General features: G+C 39.7%; 1 protein-coding gene across 1 annotated transcript; it reads right to left on the bottom strand.

Moving 5' to 3' along the window:
* Positions 1-11,956: 11,956 nt before the first annotated feature.
* LOC126100303 (flexible cuticle protein 12-like) lies at positions 11,957-26,427 on the bottom strand. Its single transcript, XM_049910911.1, has 2 exons — positions 26,310-26,427; positions 11,957-12,471 (listed from the first exon to the last, which is right to left on the bottom strand). The coding sequence occupies exons 1-2, from the start codon at positions 26,405-26,407 to the stop codon at positions 12,195-12,197; spliced, it is 375 nt and encodes a 124-aa protein (XP_049766868.1). The 5' UTR covers positions 26,408-26,427; the 3' UTR covers positions 11,957-12,194.
* Between the last annotated feature and the right edge of the window lie 367 nt (positions 26,428-26,794).

Here is a 26,794-nt window from a genome sequence, read left to right as displayed (position 1 = left end):
AGCAGCAAACTGAAAAGTAAAAATGTAGGGAAATCATTAAATAGAAAGAAAGTGTTGTAGTTAGGTACTTCCCATACAAGAGGTGTTGGCCAACTTTTGCAGGATGAACTAGGATCAGAATACCGGGTCACCAATTTATTTAAACCTAGTGATGCTCTGGAGCAGGTGACAGAGGATTTAGGATCACTTTGCAAAGATTTCACTAAGGAAGACACCGTGGTTATAGTGGGTGGGGCAGGTAATAGTATTGACAAGATCATGGGTAGAGTATAGAGTGTGACCTGCCAATGATTGCATCAGCATCTAAGCATACTAGTGTCGAGTTTGTGTCTATTCTTGTGCTCCATGACCGACCTCATTTGAACTCTTCTGTCAAGAGAGTTAATTTAGAGTTGGAACAGCTGCTTATCTCAGGTGCAGGGTCACACATTGGTGTGGTTCCTGTTCATTCTCTCAATGGGTGGGATTATACTAGGCATGGCCTTCACCTCAACAGGAAAGGTAAGGGTAAACTGGCTGGGAAAATAGCAGGAAATTTAAATGGAGGAGGCACTGTCATGAGTCATAAAATACCTGTGGTTATAGGGTTCGGAAAAGATTTTTTTAGGACAGAAAGAAACCAAATTTTAAGAGAGGTTATGACTGAGACAAACCTTTAGTTTGAGAAAGAAACAAAAAACATCATTCTAGCTTATTACATCAGCATAAACAGCTATTGGTTAAGAATTTTCAACAGTCAGCAGATGTTTCAACTCTACCCATTGTGAAATGTCAGCTATCTTTATTGCATCAAAATATTCGAGGACTGAGAAATAAAATGAATGAATGAGTTATCTGCATAAATGAATTAGTCTTCAAACCCAGCTGACATAATCGGTTTCTTTGAACATCATGTGACTACTGATATTGAACTTTAAAGTGTTACAGGATTTAGGTTAGCATCTCACTTTTGTAGAGCAGAAATGGAGACAGGAGGAGTTGCTACATTCATCAGGAACTGTCATAAATTTTAGAACATCGACATTTATAAATTTAGCCTAGAACAGCGCGTGCAACAGAAGGAGAATTTCACAAAAAGTCCTTCATAAAATTAAGTGTATATCAAGCACCTGCAGGTAACTTTCATCTGTTCACAAACCACATTGAAGCTGAACTGGCCCATTTAACAACCAAAAACAAAGAAATATTGGTTGCTGGTGATTTCAATGTAGATTTCCTTAAAGACTCTCCCAATAAGAACTTATTTGAGTTAGTAACACTATCATTCAACTTAATTCCCACTGTAAAGTTCCCGACTAGGGTAGCCAATTGCTCACAAACAGCCATTGATAATATCTTTATAGAAAAGTTTAATGAACAAAATTACATTACAAAACCAATAGTCAATGGCCTCTCAGATCATGATATGCAGTCCCTTCTGTTAAGTGTTAATACTGAACAGGATATAAAATCTGTTTAATCTCAGCTCAAGAGGGTAATCAATAAGCCAAAAATTGATTATTTCAGGACACTCCTCGGAGACATTCACTGGACTGATATTTACAGTGCTCATGACATGAAAGAAAAATATAAATATTTTGCTGATGAAGTGCTTACCTTATTTGAACACCGTTTTTTCCCAAAACTAACCAAGGTTAGAGCAAAGTCTACAAAGAAGCCATTGATTACTCAAGGAATAGGGGTATCTTGTAAAACAAAAAGAAAACTGTATCTGTCAATCCGAAACAGTTCTGATGTTGATGCTAGAGCACATTACAAGAAAGAAATACTGCAAAATATTAAAGACTAATAAGGACATCAAAGCAAATATATTACAAGGAAACGATAGTCATATCAGATAACAAAATAAAGACAATAGGGGATACAGTGAAGGAGGAGACCGGTAGAATCAGACATGAAGTGGGACAAATAGCATTAAGGGTAAATGATACATTGGTGAGAGATGTGTATAGTGTTGCAGAACTTTTTAACAAACATTTTATAACTGTTTCTGAAAAGATGACGTTGTCAGGTTCTGTAGATGTTGCTATGTAATACCTCAGACCAGACCAGACATTTCAAGTAACTTCCATAACATGAATTTGATCCTCACTACCTCAGCAGAAATAATGTCCATGACAAAATCTTTAAAATCAAAAACATCTAGTTCGTACGATGAAATATCGACAAAGTTAATTAAAGAATGTAATTCTGAATTAAGTAACATATTAAGATATCTGTATAACCAGTCGTTTATCAGTGGAATATTTCCTGAATAGTTGAAATATACTGGAGTTAAGCCACTGTTTAAGAAGGGAGATACAGAAATAGCATCATATTTTCGTCCAATTTCGCTTTTACCAGCATTCTGAAAAATTTTAGAAAAAGTACTGTACAATCGGCTTTATAACCATCTTATCCCAAATAAGATGCTGTCAGAGTCGCAGTTCCGAATTCTAAAGGGTTCTGATGTTGAGAAGGATATCTACACTTGCAGTGAAAATGTGCTTAATTCATTAGACAAAAAATTGCAGGCAACTGGTATATTTCATGATATGTCAAACGCATTTGACTGTAAATCACAATATCCTTTTAAGTAAATTTGTAATATTATGGTGTAACAGAAAATGCTGCAAAATGGTTAAAATCTTATATGTCTGGCAGGGAACAAAGGGCGTTATTAGTAAAGAAACATGTATTAAGCTATCAGGCATCATCCAACTGGGAAGTAATTACATGTGAGGTCCCACAAGATTCCATTTTAGGACCCTTACTTTTTCTTGTGTATATCAATGACCTTTCATCAGTAACATTACCAGATGCCAAATTCGTTTCGTTTGCCGATGATACAAACATTGCAATAAATAGCAAATCGAGTGTGGTTGTAGAAAGATCAGCTAATAAAATATTTATGGACATTAATCACTGGTTACTAGCCAATTCTTTGTCACTAAACTTTGAAAAAGCACACTACATGCAGTTCAGAACTTGTAAGGGATGTCCCACGAGTATATGCCTAACATACGATGACAAGCAGATAGAAGAAGTGGACTGTGTTAAATTCTTGGAATTAAAGCTTGATAATAAATTCAACTGGGAGGAGCACACCACAGAACTGCTGAAGCGTCTGAAAAAGTCTCTATTTGCAATGCGAATTGTGTCAGACATAGGGGATATAAATATGAAAAATCTGGCATAATAAGCTTACTCTCATTCCATAATGTCATATGGTATTACTTTTTGGGGCAATTCATAAAGCCAAGCTAAAGTTTTCCAAACACAAAAACGTGCAGTAAGAGTTACATGTGGTGTGAACTCAAGAACGTCCTGCACAGGAATGTTTAGGGAACTAGGGATATTAACTAGTCCTTCCCAATAGATTTAATCCTTAAAGAAATTTGACATTAAAAATATATCACCTTTTCAAACCAACAGCTCAACTCATGGAACCAATAATAGAAATAAGAATAATCTTCACAAGGATATAAATTCACTTACTCTTGAACAAAAAGTTGTGCTTTATGCAGCAACAAACATTTTCAATAACTTGACAGCAGCCATAAAAAGCTTCACAACCAATGAAATTCAGTTTAAGAGAAACTTAAAGGATTTATTGGTGGCCAACTCCTAATACTCCATCGATGAATTTCTCAGTAGAACCAACTATATATATATATATATATATATATATATATATATATATATATATATATTTCTTCTGCTACAGCCATGCGGATAAGATGCCTGTCATCTCGACTGCTAGTGATACGACGCCGTTGGGATCCAGCACGGGGTTCCGTATTACCCTCCTAAACCCACCGATTCCATATCCCGGCCATCACTGACCAAACGTTTTCAATTGGTGAGAGATGTGGAGAATGTGGTGGCCAGGCAGCAGTCGAACACTTCCTGTATCCAGAAAGGCTCGTACAGGACCTGCAACGTGCGGTTGTTCATTATCCTGCTGAAATGTAGAGTTTCGCAAGGATCGAAGGGAGGGTAGAGCCACGAGTCGTTACACGTCTGAAATGTAACGTCCACTGTTCAAAGTGCCGTCAGTGCGAACAAGAGGTGACCGAGACGTGTAACCAATGCCACCCCATACCATCACACCGGGTGATACGACAGTATGGCGATGACGAATACACACTTCCAATGTGCATTCACTGCGATGTCACCAAACACGGATGCGACCATCATGATGCTGTAAAAAGAACCTGGATTCATTCGAAAAATGACGTTTTGCCATTCGTGCACCCTGGTTCGTCGCTGAGTACACCATCGCAGGCGCTCCTGTCTGTGATGCAGCGTCAACGGTAACCGTACCCATGATCTCCGAGCTGATAGTCCACGCTGCTGCAAACGTCGCCGAACTGTTCGTGCAGATGGTTGTTGTCTTACAAACGTCACCATCTGTTGACTCAGGGATCAAGACGTGGCTGCACAATCTGCTACAGCCATGCGGATAAGATGCCTGTCATCTCGACTGCTAGTGATACGACGCCGTTGGGATCCAGCACGGGGTTCCGTATTACACTCCTAAACCCACCGATTCCATATTCTGCTAACAGTCATTGTGTGAATACTCTGAAAAGCTTATCTTTTGCATATCACAGCATCTTCTTCCTGTTGGTTAAGTTTCGCGTCTGTAGGACGTCATATATATATATATATATATATATATATATATATATATATATATATACACCAAGAAGAAATGGAGACTGCAGATCCTGAGAAATCAGTATCCAGAACAACCACCTCTGGCCGTAATAAGGGCCTTGCTACGCCAGGGCATTGAGTCAAACAGAGCTTGGATGGCGAGTACAGGTACAGCTTCCCATGCAGCTTCAACGCGATACCACAGTTCATCAAGAGTAGTGACCGGCGTATTCTGATCCCGGCCATCACTGACCAAACGTTTTCAATTCGTGAGAGATGTGGAGAATGTGGTGGCCAGGCAGCAGTCGAACACTTCCTGTATCCAGAAAGGCTCGTACAGGACCTGCAACATGCGGTTGTTCATTATCCTGCTGAAATGTAGAGTTTCGCAAGGATCGAAGGGAGGGTAGAGCCACGAGTCGTTACACGTCTGAAATGTAACGTCCACTGTTCAAAGTGCCGTCAGTGCGAACAAGAGGTGACCGAGACGTGTAACCAATGCCACCCCATACCATCACACCGGGTGATACGACAGTATGGCGATGACGAATACACACTTCCAATGTGCATTCACTGCGATGTCACCAAACACGGATGCGACCATCATGATGCTGTAAACAGAACCTGGATTCATTCGAAAAATGACGTTTTGCCATTCGTGCACCCTGGTTCGTCGCTGAGTACACCATCGCAGGCGCTCCTGTCTGTGATGCAGCGTCAAGGGTAACCGCACCCATGATCTCCGAGCTGATAGTCCACGCTGCTGCAAACGTCGCCGAACTGTTCGTGCAGATGGTTGTTGTCTTACAAACGTCACCATCTGTTGACTCTGAAAAGCTTATCTTTTGCATATCACAGCATCTTCTTCCTGTCGGTTAAGTTTCGCGTCTGTATGACGTCATCTTCGTGGTGTAGCAATTTAAAAGTATTTTAATATATAAGTACAATCAATAAGTGTTTGTGTGTGTGTGTAAGTACAAACTAACTTCTGCACCATTTCAGTGGAGTAATGTGTTCATTGTAAATAAGTATTATAGTAGTTCTATCACATGTTTATTACCTTATAAATAAATAATTTTTTTATTTTAAATTCAGTGCATTAGTGTTTGTAAAATGATTCTTTCTTGTAGTGTTCATTAAAAAATGAGGATCATTCCACTTGTGACCGGTGGAAGGTACATTAGCTTATGTGTTTAAATTGTAAATATTTGTCAAATATTATTGTTTTCCTGACATGTTCTACATCCAGGAGGACCTCCTCACTACGGATCAATTGGAATGAAAGTAAATCTAACCTAATCTAATATCCAAGTTACTTTCATATACCTTGAACATTCGTTGCCCTGTATCATGTTCCTTGCCTAGTACTGTAGCTAATGCCTTTCACACATATATAAATTTCTCTGCTCGTTAACAACTGTGCTGTCTTTTACTCAAGCGATATCTCGTTGATTCTGTGTACCCCCCTTTTTTATACATGTACATTAAGTATTGGTTAGTGTTCTTTCCAGTTAGGAGAACCGATCATTGCACGTGAAATTTGTGATAAATGTGAAACTGTCTGACTCGTTATGGACAGATATGTGTGGCGGAGCTTACTAATAATAAGAGCATACCTGATTTTTTGAGTGTATGGTGTGTGTGGATGTGTGTGTGTGTGTACGTGTGTGTGTGTGTGTGTGTGTGTGTGTGTGTGTGTGTGTGTGTGTGAATGAGTGTGTGGTGTGTGGAGGGTGTGGGGGTTTCCATGTAATATGCACTGATACAAAATGACTTTTATCTTCTTATAAACGTCCAACTACTTATCCCGACGATAATAAATGAAGCAGTCACGGTTCCAACCGACTTTCAGTTTGAGAGCATTCAAAGTTAGTGTCAGTCAATAAATTCTCGTGCACGTAGCTCTTCCATGTACTTGAAACGCATGAAATATCAATGGGGAACAGCGTCTTTCATATGTAGACAAAAACACACAGCAGTTCTTACGTTCGACGGTAAGCTGCCACTGAATATGGACGTATTGTTACATGGAAGCAAGTAGTTTAAATAAAACTGTAGAGGAAGGGTTGGGTTGTTTTGGGGAAGGAGACCAGACAGCGAGGTCATCGGTCTCATCGGATTAGGGAATGACGGGGAAGGAAGTCGGCCGTGCCCTTTGAAAGGAACCATCCTGGCATTTGCCTGGAGCGATTTAGGGAAATCACGGAAAATCTAAATCAGGATGGCCGGACGCGGGATTGAACCGTCGTCCTCCCGAATGCGAGTCCAGTATCTAACCACTGCGCCACCTCGCTCGGTAAACTTTAGAGGAAGAAGACCAATAGAGAAATCTTGTGTGCTATATTTCCGTTATCGTTTTGGGGCCCTGTTTTATACCACCGTACATTCTCTGTTTCGACAGTGATGTATAAACCGACATTGACACAGAAAGCTACATGTCACATCACATCACGAGACAGAGGCGGTGTTTCTTACTGACAAAATGTGGTAAATGGAAACCGGATGAGTTTGGATGTTTTCTGAATGAGATGAGCTCCACATTTAATCACACATTTTGTTTTCGAGAAGACATCATTTGACTACTTACAATAGTTTGGTGCATCTGTGCAACTTCTGCTGTCATAGAATAGATGTCTCCAAAAAGAGTGATGATGTCCACGCCACAAGAGAATTCTGGTACAGACTGGTCGCTAGTCTCCCACCAGAATCATTTCACTGTGACTGAATCATACATGAGCCAGGCAGCGATGTTCCGCGTTTCGCTGAGATGAGTAATTCGGGACCAGTATCAATTAGCGTTGAGAGAGAAGGGAACACGCCTTAGAATCTTCGTTGCGTTATGCACAATTAGCGCTGCATATCTTTGCTCGGTGAGATTCTTCTGGATGATGTCGTGTGCTTAGGTGGTGGCATTCGGTTTATAGATCGCTGAGGTGTCGCTCACACACTCGGTTATTTTAACGCCAAGGAACGGTCTGCGCGTTCACAGGATACCTTTTACCCCACTGGATGTTACAAAAGATCATGTTCTCCAACCACGTTTTCGTTTACTTTAGTGCACTGTTATGAGCAAAGGAGGGACGTGTCATTATGTTCGGAAAAGAGCGTATTTTCCCCATGTGTTGATACTTGCGTTAAATACCGAGGAACATTTCAGAGCGCTAGGACGGATGTCACCTGACACTTGTTAACTAACTTTCAGTAATGTTACATGTTTGCTGCCATGAAGACGTGGTTGTCTCATTGCGCTCTTTATGTGACACAGGTACCAGTCGCAGCAACGCCGGAAATAGTACGTCCTCGACATGTGGTGTTAGTGGATTCAGTAACAACATGTCAAGATCTTATAAACTGTACATAGTAGTGTGATTCCTCTATAGTTTCTACATCTCATTGGGTGTCCTTTCTTTACTATAGGGCAGATGACAGACTCCTTCCATTGTTCTAGGATCCTTTCTTTCTTCAAAATGAAGAAGATTAAATAGTATATTCTCCTTTGTAGAGTAGCTAATGTGCTAATTAATTTCCTTTGTTCCCTTCAGTATAATTTTTAAGGACTTCCAAGTAGTCCATTATGATACAAGCACTTTTAAAGCCTATTTGTCGTACTACCTGAAAAAATCCTATTCTTCTAGAATTGGCCGATAATCTTTGCTGTTTAGTGAGAGGCTACTTTAATTTCTTATGAACATAGCATATTATCAGTTTGTGGCGGTCCTGTTTTATTTACAGAGAGATTATATTGATAATTGATCAAGTTCCTATTTTTAGTCCACCTCTGAACAAAATTATTTAATCACCAACGTATTCAGACACTTTCCATTATACCTCGATCAAATTTACTTACCATATCGGCCATTGCTTTTGGAAAGTCATTATTTGCTTTAGAAACTAGTGTTGTTCATTGCTTCAAGTACGTAAATATCCATCCAATATTCATTAAAGATCTCGATATTCATTTCCTTATTTTTCTTGTACTTTCATCTTTTCGTATTATCAAATTTTCGGAGCTTGCCATACTTTGTCTCCAGTTCGTTTCATAATTTCCAAGAAACTCTCACATTTTCTGTTGTAGAAGATATTTTGCATTTGTGAATTATTTTGTTTTACATTTTTCAAACCCGCAACATATTTTCGTTTCTGGCTAAGTGAAGGTATAGCTTTATTGAAAGTGAAAGGGTACAGTACCGCCCGAAATTGAAAATAGGTACAACATGCTTCATTATTTTTGTCAGAACGACACATTTTTTTGTAAAATACTCAATTTCAATTAATACAGCGAAGCCAGATACCAGTGTGGGAAAGAATGACAATTTATTTATTTAATTAATCACATGTGCACTCCCACAAAATAAATCCCTACGTCCAGTTTGGTGAGATCTGTGAAATGAATGAATGTATGGTCGTCTAACCACAGATAGTGAATGTGAATATATGATCATCTTTGAGACGATCCTTTGGTGGGACCAAAGAGATGAAACTTACCTGAGCTTTGAGCGCCTGAAATGTGGCTGACCAATACGGTAGCAAGGTGCTCCCCCACTTCAGCAGAGGTGCGAGAGGACCTCGAGAACGGCCATGTTTCAGCACTCTGCGGCTGGATCTTGTGCTGATAAGACCTGTTTTAGTTGTGCTCCATAATGACGAAAGAGTGGAGACATGGTATGCATGTGGAATATTTAAGAGTAGTTTGAAATAATAATTTCTCTATTTCAGGAACTTTTGTGGGGAGAATTAAATGTCAGGCAGGTAATATTAATGGGATTGTAGTAATCTTCGGAAGTGACCAACGGTCACAATGAAACCACATGTAGCAATAAGTTGAAATACTTCCGTGTGCTTAAGTTAAGCTGAATTACTAGCGTATGTACAATAAGTTGAAATATTTAAGAAATAGCGTGTGTACCATAAGTTGAAATATTTAAGAAATGGCGTGTGCAGGACTTGAAATTAGAGACGAGTACTTCCACGTGGTGAGTACTGTGTGAGTCTCAAACTGTGTATGAGACAAAGGATAAAGAGAAGTACTCGTCCATGGTATCAGTTGAGGACTCGCGTGTGTGATGAATACATTCTTAATATTACTTTGCGTGATATGATTCCGTGTGACGCTAGATTCAAACTCTGAGAGAGAAACAAGGTGAGTCGGCCGTCTATCCAGCAACGCCGCTTGGCTTGCATTGCACAGGAAGACGTGCATATATCTCCAGAGTTCATAGTAGGAAAGTAGAATTAAGAAGTGGGGCAGTGTCGTGTGAAACTGGGATAAATATTAATTGAAGTGGGAAAGCTGAAAGTGATAATGTTGTGACTATTACCTGTGTAGTATTTCATATTGTAGTGTGGTGTATGTCATGTAATTTGGGTATGTGTGGTTTGCATGGGAGAGTAGCGAGGTAGTTTCAAAAGATTAGTGTGTTATGCTTGTTCCTTCTGTACCGCTCGGCCTGGAGGAAAGTTTCGTGATAATGATTGTGAGAGTCGAAGTGTGAGAAATAATAAAAGATCCATCATCCTATCCAGAAAGTGCACTGTAGCGTTAAATAAGTACGAGACCATAATATAGAGATTCACCAATGTAAAGCCATGCCCACTGGGCGGAATTTCTCATGTGTTATTGTTGTAGGTTATAGAATTTGTGTGTTTAGGTTATAGAATTTATCGGAATAAATAAGATAGTGAAAAGAAAAAGATTGGTGGACTTTCCCTTCGAATTGTATGTTGTCATGATGTCCCGAATTTATAATGTGTGCGCCATTCATATTCAGTGCGGTGGCCACGTGTTGATAAAAGCCGTTAAATAAAAGACATAAAGAAACTGTGGTATTGCCAGTGCGTAGCGAACAGTCTGAGTTCTGTAAATCACTGATAGTCAGATGTGCGTTTCCGTTGCGTATTATTCATACAGGAGGATAATTTGTAACTTAATTGTGAGTACGAGAGTTCATGTTACTCGATAAATAAGAATGAATCCACTCGCTTGGCAGACCAGTCATCTTGCAGGCCTGACTGCTTAATGCCACAGTATGAGCAAGGCATGTGGGTGCCTCTCAAAAGAACGCAAACTACAAGTCTCTATTACACGTGGTTATGCTCCTTCGATTTGCTCTGAACTGTCTTAACCACCCATTTATATAGGACTTAATGGTAAATGAGGGCTGTCAACCACCGTGCACTTTGCTTCATTCTACATTCTTAAATAATTACGAAATGTAAAAGAAGTAATACAGGAGAGATTAAATCCTAGGGCTGAGCTTTGAACATTTAGGTTTGTATTTTGCCACATTTTGGTTAAGAGCTTTGGTTTACTGTCTTTCTCTTTTATGAAGATATAACCTTGATTTTGTGAGATTCTATACACATTGCTTCATTTGATCTGCCATATGCCCAATTTATCATATGACTTCTCACAGTTTACATATAGGTTTTTCTCCCAGATGAGCTAGTTTCTTCCTAATTTTGTGTGAATCTTTACTCTGGATATTGCTAATGTGTTTCAGCTCAAAGTTATATTAAAAAGCGCTTTAAGGCAGTTACTTCTTACACGAATTCCTTATAATTGTAAGATACCTTTAATTTCAAGTTTAATTATATATAATCCTATTGTTGAGATTATTACGGTTATAGGAAGAATAATTCTTGATTTTTGAGACTTTATCTTTATAGATCGTGAATTTTCGGTATATGATATAATTAGAGCCGAGAATCTAATACGTATGTAATAATAAAGACTTTTTACTTGCGATATTCTGTAAGAATATGGAATATCTTGCTCAGTTATTGTAGCAGAGACTCATGAGAGTTGCATGTCAAAGAATAGGCTTGGATAGTAGTGTCATTATTTTTAGGACACTGTTTGAGGAAAATAGAACAGGTGAAACCAGTATTGTTATTAATCATCATGTCATACTGATAACTCAGAGCCAAAACTATTTCTTTTCTCAGAGACATCATATTCATGAACAAAATACTGCTACCTCGGTATCTTATTTACGAGAACCTGTAAATTTATAACGGTAAAGTTGTTTCTTTGAGACAGGTGTGATTCTCGACAGAGGATTTATCATGTCTGGGTGTCGATAAATAGATTTAATTATTAGCGATGCCATATGACGTTGGGAAAATTTTGTCATTTTTATCTGGAAGGCACGTCGCTCAAAACAGGTTTGAATAATTGCTTTCATTACAGAATACTTGAGGATGAGTTGTACTGTGGCAAGAATATAGCGGTTTTGCGACTTAAAATATAACAGGATATGTAAACAGGGAAAATTAAAGAACACGTCACTACACAAATTTAATTAATGTCAGCTCTGTTATAAATTTAAGAAACTATCTTGTTGTTGGGTAAAGCATTTGCACAAATTACAAATAAATCTGACCGTGACATTTCCTGAAAACTAGAGCTGTTAGCTGCCGAAAGTTAACAGCAATGTACCAAGTGACAGGGGTAGGCGTTGCACACTTTCTCGACTGATTTGAAGGTTCGGTTCAAAAACTGGTTTTGATATTCAGGCACGTGAATAATTCGGTGACGTCAAGTGACTGGCCGCTCAGCCGACCAGTGTAAGTGCCGCATTGCTTCCAATGATCGGCACAGCTTGCTGGAGTATCGGTTTCGTCGGACGTGGCAGCGGTGTGGGGCGCACCGCTACGGGTCCGCTGCCGAAGGCGACCACGGGCCGGTAGCCGTTCTCGTCGGCCTCGTAGGTGACGCTGTAGGTGGCGCCGCCAGCGTCTGGCGGCTGCCACGAGAAGCTGCCCCGCAGGCGCACGCCGTCGCCCTCGGTGCCGAACTGCTCCTGCCGGATGCCGTTGCCCGTCTCGAACCTGCGCAAGCATTGCACCCACCATTTATCACTGCGGAGGGAAGTGTGTCACACACACACACACACACACATACACACACACACACACACAGAAAGGTTGTCAGTGTATGTGGGTGCGTGGCTCCGAAACGACAGGAGCAACTTCAACCAGCCACATTCGTAAATGTATGAGTTAGGACGACAATTACCGTAGGGGTAAGGCCACGAATTGACCCTAAAATTCAGTCTGTGATAACACATATACTGGGTGTTCATGAAACACCTTTTTAACACAAACACACACACACACACACACACACACACACACACACACACACATATGGCACATATGAAGCACAAGAAATCATGAATATTCAACATGGCCAACGAAAAAGACATCACCTTTTTATGCCCGCCGGCCGCGGTGGCCGTGCGGTTCTACGCGCTTCAGTCCGGAACCGCGTGACAGCTACCGTCGCAGGTTCGAATCCTGCCTCGGGCATGTATGTGTCTTATGTCCTTAGGTTAGTTAGGTTTAAATAGTTCTAAGTTCTAGGGGACTGATGACCTCAGATGTTGAGTCCCATAGTGCTCAGAGCCATTTGAACCATTTTTTTCACGCCCACCACAATACGTTCCGTAGCTGATCACGTCAGGTGTGATACTCTTACCTGCCTCCTCAATCAGGCCGTGCAGCTATGGCAGGGTACTGACTTGAATCTTGTACACATGGAATGTGTGGAAAGTCAAGCAACCTAGAAGCCCATCTACGAGATTAACTTCTACCGTTCCACCATCCAGGCTACATGCAGTTGAGGTACCCATCTACGCGATCAACTTCCACCGTTCCTACATCCAGGCTACATGCAGTTGAGGTAATGTCGAACAATGAGAGCAAAATGGTGGCCCATCTTGCTGGTACACAACAGAATTCAGAAATCTGTAAAACTGTTACAGGAAAAGCTCAAGCACGTCAACGTAACATGTCTCTGTTATCGTCTGCTTTGCAGAAACTAATGATCCGTAAATATTAGTCTTGGCCACACCTAGCCATACGTTCAGTTTCAGGGCGTTTCTCTGCTATTCTTGCACCTCAGGGGTATTGTTGCCGGCCCATATCTGGCGGCTGAGACTGGCAACAAAATCACATTTGTGAAATTTGGCTTTGTCTAAAGAAAGGATGTCATCTAATAGGTTTTCGTTTTCCATGGCCTGCAAAATGTCATAACACTTTTCCTTATGGGTGAATTAATTTCGTCCTCCAGGTGGTGCATATCCTGGATACGATATGCCGCCTTTGCCAGCCTAACCAAAGAGTACGTCAGACATAGGTTGTGCAATTTCAAGACTCGGCTTAGCCAACGAACAGAAGCGCATGGGCTTCTTTCAGTAGTCTCAGCAATGCTCCGGACTGTGGCGCCAGATGCTGACGGTCGTCCAGGACGCTCCTGATTATGTATACCTCATCACCGTCTGAATTTGTCGATAAGAGGCCTGATGTTATTTCTCGTCGATGGCTCTATTCCATCTCTTCGATGCTACAGCCCACCCACCTCTTCGTATGTCTTACGATCAGTTTTCTAGGAATGAATGTTTATTCCTTCTTACACAGTCTTCAAGAACTATGAAAGAATAATTTAATACATTGTTTTCATGAAAATAAATCATTATTTTAATAATTTTCGTCCCGAAGGAAAATAATCAATGTTTCAAGCAAATATTGTGTACTTTCTAGGGGACATTAACCAGCATTTTTGTCTTTCTTGTAACTTTCTTAGTTACAAAGACATGAACAGCGGTGCGTCTCTTTTTAAGTAGCAACCTCTCTTTTCTTATGCGGCAGTCCACTTCCCCTCATCAAGACTATTTCAGAAACGTGTCTATCACATTGTACCACTCACGTAAACATGACATTATTAAAAACATACACAAAACTAACTTCCACTCTACTGTAATAGTACATAGTGACGTAACTGTTTGTTTGAGTGTGAAATCTTATGGGACTTAACTGCTAAGGTCATCAGTCCCTAAGCTTACACACTACTTAACTTAAATTATTCTAAGGACAAACACACACACACACACACACACACACACACACACACACACACACACACATGCCCGAGGGAGGACTCGAACTTCCGCCGGGACCAGCCGCACTGTCCATGACTGCAGCGCCTGAGACCGCTCGGCTAATCCCGCGCGGCGTGACGTAACTCACCAGCTTTCTGGAGATGACAGTAAACAAATGAAAACACAAGGCAAATGCACACTGACCATTCAGTTCAATGTATGTGTGAGTACAACGTACACCAATGTTCATACTAAAGACTAATTATCAAATGCTAGTCGTTATTTTACCCAGTTTAACAATTTAAGGGAGCTACAAAATATAGAAATGAAGGCCAAAATTACTTTTGCCCCAATTTTTTTTTCTGCGAACATATTTGTTGTTAAGAGTCAGATTTTGGTGATAATATACATCAACATGTCTTTTCCATGTCCTATTTTTCTACGTAGCTTCCATCAATTTCTATGGCCTTACGCCAACGATGTGGCAGACCATGTACTCCCTGCTGGTAAAAGCTGTTGACCTGTAGGAATAGACATGTTTTCACTGCATGACAGACACTCTGGTCATCTTCAAAGTGTGTTCCCCGTAGAGAACCTTTAAGCTCCAACAATTTAGATGAAATGCCCTTTCTTTTAATCTTGTGGTCCGCTTTGAGTATTCGTGGAACCCATCGTGAGTATGACTTAGCCCGTGTTTTAACGATAATGTACCGTAGAATTCTAGAGCAAAAACTATGACAGTTGTCGGTGTGTTATAATTAAATTGACAGTGTTCCTAGTGCTACAGCAGTATACGTTGCAGGAAAGTGAAATGTCGCAGGTGTGTTCATTAATCGGTGAGCGCGCAGACACTGCTGAAGAAAAGAAAACACATTTCCCCTAGCTAGCACCAGGTGGAAGTACGGCGCTGTAAGTAGCCAGAATGTGGAATTTGCCGGCTTTGGCGTCAGTATGCTGTTTGTCGGTTGTCGACACGTAGTAATCGGTATAGTGAAGTTACTGTTGGTGTAGAGGGTTAAAATGGTTACAGCTTTCCGTACGAAACGCAACTGCATTGAGAAGAAAGACCGTGCGCTACTGGTAAAGTTGTTTTGTCAGCATGGCACCTATAGTAGCGCCGAACAGCGGAAATGTCGCTTTCAGAAATAGCTGAGAAGAGGCCCCATGTCAATAAATCGACTAAAGAATATGATCAAGAAATTTGGAGGAACAGGTAAATTAGGTAATGCAATAGGGAAAGGTAGGCGGCCCGTTTCCGTGTCAGTTGTTGAGGCATTTGCTATAGCTATAGTTGACTGTTCAGTATATGCCTCAGATTCTGCAACCAGTGATTGTGCTGTGTCACGGGAATTGTCTCTCCCCTGTCAAACAGCTCAAAGATTGATACTTCCTGGCAGATTAAAACTGTGTGCCGGACCGAGAATCGAGCTCGGGACCTTTGCCTTTCGCGGGCAAGTTCAAAGATTTTTCGGCGCATTTTATATTGATATCCATTCAAGGTTCAGAAAATGAACGAACGAAATGAAGCATCAACATAGGCTAGATGAGGCTCGTTTTACTCTGCACAGAGCAGTCGCATATGAGGTTCTATGCCGCCACATGCCTTGGAGGAACATCCACTGCACTCAGCTTTGTATGGTTTCACAAATCATTCATTTTCGATCTGTTCCTCTTCTAGGAAATGACCCCTCGCGCTCCTGTTAGACGTACAGTGAAATCTGCACGTCGTAAGGACGTCCCTGTGCAACATGTAATTCCAAATTTTCAGGAACGTAACTGCGTCCAAACACTATTTTCATGCAAAATTGGGCGACACCACACGTAGCTTCCCACATGAAAAATTTTCTTTGAGCAACCTTCGGTAACGACTGCATCATCTCTAAGCAATTTCAAGACGCGTGGCCTTAGATCCCCCGACTTAAACCCCAGAGACTTGTGGTTGTGGGGATATTTGTCCATCAAGAATGTACTTGGACATTTCCTGATACGGTGACCTGTCACTCTAATGACAGTGGGTGTGCTGCGAGCAGCTGTCGACTATGCCGTGTTATGGACGCAACACGTTGCTGAGTCGGGAAACCATACAGAACACATGTTGTAACTTTTAACCGTATAATACTAAACGTGCCTGAACCACGTTATCATGTGTTTGGTCGTTCCTCCCCTTTTGTTGCACCCACATCACATTCTGACTGCTTACAGCGACAAATTTGCACCTGGTGGTAGAAAGTAGAACTATTATTTCTTCAGCATTCTCCGCGAACTTACTGGTTAATGAACGTACGCAAGATGCTTCAGCGTTCTGTGGAGTGTACAGCCCACACTGCAGCACTCGGAACACCGTCAGTTTGATTGTATTCCGTAGTTGGAAGAGAGCGCAGATCATATCCGTCTACAAGAAGGGCAGCAGAAGTGATCCACAAAAATACTGTCCAGTATCCATGACATCAGTTTGTTGTAGAATATTAGAACATATTCTGACCTCAAACATAAAGAGTTAATACCAACAGACTAGGGTTCTCCATGCCAATCGGCATGGATTCTAAAAATATAGGTCATCTGAAAACTCCCACATTTCTCGTATGGCATCCTGAAAGTCAGAAAAATGTAGTACGTTTTGACTTTCAAAAAGCATCTCACTTAATAGCACGCATATACTTATTGACAATACGTTCTTATGGAGTATTAAGAGAAATTTTTCATTGGATTGACAACGTATTGGTATGGAGATTGCAGTAAGTTACCTTGGCTGAAGAGCTGTTGACTCGTGTTGACGTACTTTCCGGCGTGCTGAGAGCGTTATGATACATGCTACATTTTAATTATTTAATACAAACCTCAGCGTGTTTTTATAATGACTTATTGTCTGAGAAAACTGAACAAATATTCAGTGGATGTTGACAAAATTGCCGAGTTTTTTTAAAATTCGGCAACTTGTTTTAAATGATCAGAAATGGAAAAATTGTGTACTTTACAAGGCGAGGCAACGTATCCTATGACTGTAATAACAGTGAGTCACCGTTGGAGTCGGTCAGCTCATACAAATACATAGGACTAATAATTTTTTTAGGGATGTGAACTGGAAGGTTTAACCGTAGAAAATGCAGGTAGCTAACTTCTGTTCATTGGTAGAATGCAATGTCTACAAAGGAGACTGCTTACAAAACAATTGTAAACCTAGTCTAGAAATTGTGTAGGAACCATATCAAGTATGTCTAACAGGGGGTATTGAACATATACAAAGGACAACATGAATGGCCACAGTTTGTTTGATGGATGGGAGAGTGGCAGTCTTGAAGATAGAAATAAACTATCTCTAGGATAGCTGCCTACAAAACATCAAGGACTAGCTTTAATTGAAGAACCTGGGGATATGCTACAGCTCGCATAAGGATTCCGATTACAAGACTGGACTAATTACAGCACGCACGGGGTTTTTTAATGAATCATTCTCCCTGTCCTCCATATGTTTACGCAATGGAACTGTAAGAGCCGTAATAATTGGTACAATTGGAAGCACCGTCTGCTATGTTGACAGATGAACTTACGTGTCTCAGAACAGGTACGACAGTGAACAATGGTGTTCCTGTAATATGACTTCGTAAAAACTTCATCAAAACGCTATAGTTTGCCGACAACGAAAACTACCGAGAGATGTTACGGAAGAGGATGATTTCAGTTGCAAGCAGTTTAACTGACATTCAAATCAACGCTGTTTGATCAACAGCAGGGGTGTAATTTTAAGAAACACAGTTAATGTTTTTTATAAAATAAAGCAAAAAAATACATAAAGAATTATCGTCGGGAAGGTAGCCAAAGAAGCAAGGAAGGAGAACGAATGGATGGACTGTGAGAGGAGATGGAAATTCTCCTCTCCCACCCCCTCCCAGCTCTCTCTCTCTCTCTCTCTCTCTCTCTCTCTCTCTCTCTCACACACACACACACACACACACACACAAACACACACAAGCAGATGTGATGCAGGGGTGAGAGACTCGCATTTGTGAGCTAGCGGTTCAAATCCACGTATGGCCATGCAGATTTAGGTTTATGCATCATTTCCCTAAATCACTTCAGGCAGATGACGGGATGGTTCTTTTGAAAGGACCCGGGCGATTTCCTTCCCTATACTTCGCCAACCGTAGCTTCTGCTCCGTCTCTAATTACGTCATCTTCGACGGCACGTTAAGTCCTAATCTTCGTTTATCACAACGAGAACATGACAGAACAAAGCTTTTATCCTCAAATGACATCCTAGATATAGCGGGTGATCAAAAAGTCAGTATAAATTTGAAAACCGAATAAATCACGGAATAACGTAGTTAGAGAGGTACAAATTGACACACATGCTTGGAATGACATGGTGTTTTATTAGAACCAAAAAATACAAAAGGTCAAAAAATATCCGAAAGATGGCGCTTCATCTGATCAGAATAGCAATAATTAGCATGACAAAGTAAGACAAAGCAAAGATGATGGTTCTTTACAGGAAATGCTCAATATGTCCACCATCATTCCAGAACAATAGCTGTAGTCGAGGAATAATGTTGTGAACAGCACTGTAAAGCATGTCTGGAGTTATGGTGAGGCATTGGCGTCGGATGTTGTCTTTCAGCATCCCTAGAGATGTCGGTCGATCACGATACACTTGCGACTTCAGGTAACCCCAAAGCCAATAATCGCACGGACTGAGGTCTGCGGACGTGTCGTCTTCAGCGATGAGAGTCGCTTCTGCCTTGGTGCCAATGATGGTCGTATGCGTGTTTGGCGCCGTGCAGGTGAGCGCCACAATCAGGACTGCATACGACCGAGGCACACAGGGCCAACACCCGGCATCATGGTGTGGGGAGCGATCTCCTACACTGGCCGTACACCACTGGTGATCGTCGAGGGGACACTGAATAGTGCACGGTACATCCAAACCGTCATCGAACCCATTGTTCTACCATTCCTAGACCGGCAAGGGAACTTGCTGTTCCAACAGGACAATGCACGTCCGCATGTATCCCGTGCCACCCAACGTGCTCTAGAAGGTGTAAGTCAACTACCCTGGCCAGCAAGATCTCCGGATCTGTCCCCCATTGAGCATGTTTGGGACTGGATGAAGCGTCGTCTCACGCGGTCTGCACGTCCAGCACGAACGCTGGTCCAACTGAGGCGCCAGGTGGAAATGGCATGGCAAGCCGTTCCACAGGACTACATCCAGCATCTCTACGATCGTCTCCATGGGAGAATAGCAGCCTGCATTGCTGCGAAAGGTGGATATACACTGTACTAGTGCCGACATTGTGCATGCTCTGTTGCCTGTGTCTATGTGCCTGTGGTTCTGTCAGTGTGATCATGTGATGTATCTGACCCCAGGAATGTGTCAATAAAGTTTCCCCTTCCTGGGACAATGAATTCACGGTGTTCTTATTTCAATTTCCAGGAGTGTACAAATGTGCAATTATAATATATATATAAATGTCCCTGGCAAATTTCCTAATCCGAAATACATCATAACTGCCAAATCGAGATCGGCTGAAAACATAGAAAGCCGTTTATTGACATCAGATAAAGCCACACTGGCGAATTTTGTATGTTACAAAATGTAGATAAATTACATCTACAGTGTGAATAATAACCTCACAGAATGTCTTACATCAAATTGTACTATGACAGTAACTGCATTCCTTATGAACACATAGATAAAAATTTTATCGCACTTTTAATTCCACATACTCAAAGGAAAATATGTGTGTGTGTGTGTGTGTGAGTGTGTGTGTGTGTATGTGGAGAGGGGGGAGTGACTTTTCGTAAGCGGCAGATTATTACATGATTTCATTTACTTATTTTTCCTTTCCTTTTTCCCTTTTTTCCTTATTTTTTATTTGACTTTTATTTGTTTTTTATATTTTGCAGTTTATATTCTTTCTTTATTATTTACAAAATACAGACATCCTCTAGGAATTGCCGCCCAAAATAAAATCTTGCAAAAGAACTGGATATGAAATAGAAAAACTAAAAACTGCATACAACTTGTACTGTTCAGTCAGATGCTGGCCAGTTGTGTATCACTTATAAAATCCAAAAAATATCTAACTTCACACATCTTGTGAAGAAAGATACCATAATCAGTATCTGTTATGTGTACAAAGTACATCCTGAGCTATTATTAACAGGAATTCAGGAAAATGTTGCATTTAACATTAAAATGTTTGTTACCAGGAAATAATCTATATTCAAAAATGAATTTAAATAACCTATCTTAAAAAATGCATCGTATACTCCAAAAAATGACAACCCAGTTTTGCTGAAAGAGTGTACAACAAGGCTAAGATGAGGACCAAATATATGCTTACAATGTCTTCTCAATAACGGGGCATAATAACAGAATCCCTGATCACCTAACATCTCTACAATCTCAGTAGAAACTTTCAATCTGTCACTAATTACAAAATCTTCATATGGACTAGAATTCTCATAAGTAATCTTAACAAACCCTACCAGAATTGGTTTGGTACATTAAAGATCATGTTACATCATTACCACAAAATCTGAACTTTATGTTTGCAGTGTTAATCCTTTTAAATGTAGAAGTGGGTCATAACCGCTAGAGACTAATGTAGATAAGATAAATAAAAATCGTTATAAAAAAAAAGACTTTATAGCTATACATAACGATATCTAGAAAAGCTGACAGATGCTTTTTGTGATCATAAAAACCTATGTACAATACAGGTGCCCACAGAAAGAGCCTCTTGGTCTCCAAAAATTTCTATCCTTGCAAGAAAATGCCAAAAATGCACGTACATCCAGATATTTTATTTATAATAGACTATCTATCGTGCACCCATATAAAATCATACCAAAAAAGCAGTTGGTATACTAAAAACCCAAGCTATAATATTACAAAAGCATCTATTATGTTATACCTATACGCTTATATACTTGCATATTGGATCTAAAGTTAAAAGGGAGGGGAGGGAGGAATCCGTTGCGTGGTTGGAGAGTAAAGCATTTTGAGATAATGGGTACAAATTAAAATAACTTAGAGAATTAAAGCATCCATGCCAATTCCTTAAGTCTGACAGGTATTGAGATATATTGATACAAAAAGTATTTTCATTAATATGCTCAGTAGTGGAGTCGATCAATCTCCAAACCTCTCACCACTGCTGGGGAAAATCCAACACACCATCTGTACAAAACATGTGCTATACAAACCCTCACTTTAAGTGAAATATATCAAATCATGTCTTAGTTGGTTTGATACACTAGCTCTCATCTTACAAAATTACTAAAGGTGTATCCACTAAGACATGTCTAACATCGACATTTGCATTGTCATTATCATTAATCTTCCAAGAACAAGGGAGGGGTGAAGGAAACTCATATACATCGCGAGAGTAATTCATATTTGAATAAAGTGCGAGACTCACGGAAAATATAAAGCAATCTAAAAAAAAAAAATGTGTTTACATAAATACCTGATAGGTAATTAAAGTATAAAACCCACTTTAATCTATGGTGGCTCACTTCATGATTAGGATATAATGTATTTTCAAAACATTGTATCTGCACTGGGTACAAAATTTTAGCCCACTAGAGAGGGTAAAGTAAAGACGAATACTCAGAAATGGCCACATACTTATCTTAACATATAGCACTTCGATCATATAATTGCGTAGGCTTCCACGGCCAGAGTCAGTCGACAAACGTTGGCTTTTCTATAGCAGCAGTAGTTTTTACATTATGACGCGATACCAAACCCAGGAAACTTTTATGTCCACTGGCATCATGTCACAATTTTCGATGTCTTCGTAAGAAGTCTTTGTACTTGAGATCATTTGTTCAGTAAGAATCATATTGGAATGCAATATTGAGCCACAAAAATGTCTATTTCTTCAAGAGCGTTCATAATATATCCCTTTCCTACCTTATGTAATAAACTCATATTATCGAAGACACTTGTCGTATTGTTGCAAGTTATTCAAGTGCACACTCAGAGCTGACTGGATTGATTGCTTTACATGTTCCATTATTTGGCGGCTGATTATCCCCACCTATAAGCATGCATAAATCTGTTGCCTAACCAGGCAAAAAAGGCAGTTCTTGGCTTTCAATACAGTAATCAAAAGTAACGAGGTGTACCCGTGCAATAAGTTTCATCATAAGATGTATAGCTTGATACTGGCATTTATAACATCAACAATAAGATAAGAAGTGATATCAAAAGCGGAGGAACACAGTGAGTGGAAGAGGCTTAAAGAAGACCTTAGATGGAAATATACATTATTAAATTCTCTTAACGAACAGTCATACTTACGACACAGTGAGTTGAAAGGTGTGGTAGATCATAAGGTTTTCATTGACGTTTTAGGTGAAATTTGTAAGTTTGTCAAGACAAAGTGAAACAATAGTTCCTGACACTCTAAGAAAATGTATGATCTTTAGAAACTACAGCATCCAATAATGGAAACCCCCCCTCCCCTACTTCAGATTTTAAGTTTTTTGACGAAATAGTAAATCCAACCAATATTGCCATTAGAGATGATGAAATCTAACTCCTAAGCATAAGACTAAAAGTCTACACCAATAGCCAGATGATGATAAATGCATGAAGAAAATTCTGGCTAAATGTAAAGTGGAAAAGTCTACACCAGTAGGCAGATCACGATAAATGCGTGAAGCATATTCTGGCTAAATGTAAAATGGCTATTGATCTTCTTGCTGATTCTCCTAAGGGAAAAAATGAAAAAACTGTGAAAGTGGCTAAAGTGTTACAGGAATAAAAAGGTAAAAACAGTGACTGACAATTTAATTATGCTGACCACAAATGTATATAGAAAGATAAAAAGAAACTTTCAGATAATAATGCAATAATCCTAAAGGCAGATAAAGGTAACTCTGTGGTTATTATGAATCAACAAAACAGTTAATAAAACTATGGAGTTTTTTGATAGTAATAACATTATAGAGGTAAGGAAAGATATGACACCCAAGTTTCAATTACTCTAAAACAGAGTAATTTCTTGTTTAAAGATCATGGCAACAAATTTCTCACAGTTGTGAATCCGGCTACACCCAAGTTCAGGACACAGCTGAAGACAGATATGGAGGGTGTTCCTACAAGGCCCATAGTGAATATTATTAATAGCCCTGCTAATACACTTAGTCAAAAGTTGAACAACATCCTTAGTGCCAATTATGTATTTTCAAGTATATATTTCGTGAAAAACTCTGAGGAGCTGACTGGTATGCTCAGAGGTTTGCAGTTCTCCTGCAATGCTAAAATGTTTTCACTAGATGTGACTAACTTATATACTAACGTACCTATAGATGAAACATTAGTGTTGATTAGGAAAAACCTACTGAAACATAAAAAGTTACAGTTACCAGAAATAGTGGAACTGATGGAAGGTTTACAGATAGTAGTATCACAAAATTTCTTCACTTTTGAGTACACATATTTCATTCAATTTAATGTTCTAGCTATGTGTAGCTAACTTGGTGGCACTATAGCCAATACCTTTACAGAAAGTTTAGAAAATGATATCTTGAAAAATAAGTCTTCCCATATTGATAAAATTTTAATATACTGAAGATATGTGAATGACACATTTATCGTAATAGATGGGGACGATAATGGTAGTGAAGAAAGTTTCAACTGCTATAACAATGCACATGTATCTTTCAAACTGAAAAAGAAAAAGAACCATAAAATTTGCTTTCTTCAATTTGAAGGTTTCACTAGTCAACCATACAGTTGAATAGTTTCAGAAAAGCTTCCACAACTGATGTAATCATACATAATTCATCTTGTCATCCTGAGGCCTACAACCTAGTATTCTTTCCTTCCATGATTGATATGCTCGTCTCTGTAGACGAGATAGGCTTATAGAGTTACAGACTTACAGACTTATAGACTCCAGTAATGGTTATGATCATCATATAGTTGATAGAGTGCTGAAAAAAAACAAAGAAAATTAATAAACGCAAGTAGAACGAAATATATTATCCTTACCAAAATTGCACAATACAAAGAATGTATTAATCCTTCTTTCATTGCTGAAATGTCCTACAGAATCAAGCATATTTTTCAGGAGAACTAATGTACACGTAGTGTTTCAAGTTGGGAGAGGAATCAGTTCCCTACTAAACACGAATTATAACATCTTCCTTGTATGAACAGTCAGGTGTGTTCTCCTTCGCTTTCACTCAGGGTAGCAATATCATCAGCGAGCCGCATCATTGATAGCTTGTCACCTTGAATTTTAAATCCACTCCTCATTCTTTTTTTATTTACATAATTGCGTCTGCGATGCACAGATTAAACAGCAGGGGTGAAAGACTACATCCCTTTCTTACATCCTTTTTAATCCGAGCACTTCGTTCTTGATCGTCCACTCTTATTATTCCCTTTTGGCTCCTGTACATACTGTATATTACCCGTCTCGTCCTGCAGCTTATCGACATTTTTCTCAGAATTTCGAACATCTTACACCATTTTACACTGTCGCTTTTTCCAGGTCGACTAATTATATAAACGCGTCTTAATTTTTCTTTAGTCTTGCTTCCGTTATCAACCTCAACGTCAGAATTCACTCTCTGGTGTCTTTACCTTTACTAAAGCCAAAATGATCGTTATCTGACGAATCCCCAGTTTTCTTTCCCATTCTTCTGTACGTTATTCTAGTGAGCAACTTGTATGCGTGAGCTGTTAAGTTGATTGTGCGATAATTCTCGCACTTGTCAACTCTTGCAGTCTTCGGAGTTGTGTATATGATATTTTTCCGAAAGTCATATGGTATGTCGCCAGACACATACATTCTACACACTCCTGTTTCTTCTTCTAATACATAAGACAAATTTTCCGACTCATAGAGGCGTTCAAAGTTCTTTGAAGCCATTTTGACTATTTTTCGACCGTGACTGTCTCAAGAAACATGTAAATTTTTTTTTAAATTACCACTACCAGTCACTGGTTTGTATTTAACAGTGGAATTCCCATTGCACTCTTTATGTTGGCACCGTTGCTTTCTCTTTTACCGAAGCTCGTTTTGACTTTCCTGTAAGCTGAATCAGTCCTTCGACTACCATTTCTTTTTCGATCTGTTCGCATTTTTCCTCCAGGCATTTCGTCTTAGCTTCCCTGCACTTCCTACTTATTTCAGTCCTCATCGACTTGTATTTCGCTACTCCTGAATTTCCCTGAACATTATTCTACTTCCTCCTTTCACCGATCACCTGAAATGCTATTCTTTATTGCTGCTTCTATAGCCTTAGAGAATTTCAAGCATATCTAGTCATCCCTCAGTACTTCCGTATCCCACTAGTTTTCGTATTGATTCTTCCTTACTAATCTCTTGAACGTCAGCCGACTCTTCATCTCAACTAAATTTTGATCACAAGGACAAATATATTTTCCCCGTTTGTTTTTCGGCTGTTTGTCTGTCCGACTGTTAAAGCCACCTTTTCTCACGAATTACAATAGCAAATGCCAAAGCATAGAAAAACTTTAAACTTAAACTTGAAATTAAAAGTTTCTCGAAAGTCTTGGAATGCTAAGGACCTGTATCTTCTCAGTATCAATATCGATAACAGGCATAAACCGTGGAAATTCTTGATTCCCAGAGTTCATGAACTATCTGCATGTATAACTATATTTATACGGAGCCCTCAGAGTGGGAGTCATACCCGAATTTGGCCTTTTTGTAATAAATAGTCGTAGTAAAACGATTATGTATGTATATCAGAGTTAAGTGTGAGAATGTGTGGTTGTGGCAGAGCACTTTGATGACATACCTCCAGTGCCACGGTGCAACTCCATTGAAGTCATTCTCCAACACGACAATAGGAGCGTCCCTTGGATTAAACTGCGGTGCTGCTAGAACAACTTTCATGATGACAGCAACCAGGAAAATCTAGAAAATATGGAGAAAACGAATGTTAACAGCTCGAGAAATACTAGCTCTCCACCCCCATCTCATTCATTCTCTCACCCTCCCACACTGGATCTCTCTCTCTCTCTCTCTCTCTCTCTCTCTCTCTCACGCACACAAACACACAGAACATACATATAAAATATACAAATACACCCAAGTAAACTCATTCGCATACGTACACTCTCATTAAGTCCCTGTTTCTCGAGACAACGACAAAAATTTGATAAATGAGTGACGTAGTGAAGGAGTGTTCCGGTTTTCTTTTATAGTTCAACTTTGACGGTCTAGTCAGTTACTAAGAGATATTGTCATTTGTAAAAATTTCTTTAATATGATTACTTTTGT

Source organism: Schistocerca cancellata, chromosome 9 (genome assembly GCF_023864275.1).
Source record: "Schistocerca cancellata isolate TAMUIC-IGC-003103 chromosome 9, iqSchCanc2.1, whole genome shotgun sequence".
NCBI lineage: Eukaryota > Metazoa > Arthropoda > Insecta > Orthoptera > Acrididae > Schistocerca > Schistocerca cancellata.
This window is presented reverse-complemented; position numbering and strand designations above follow the sequence as displayed.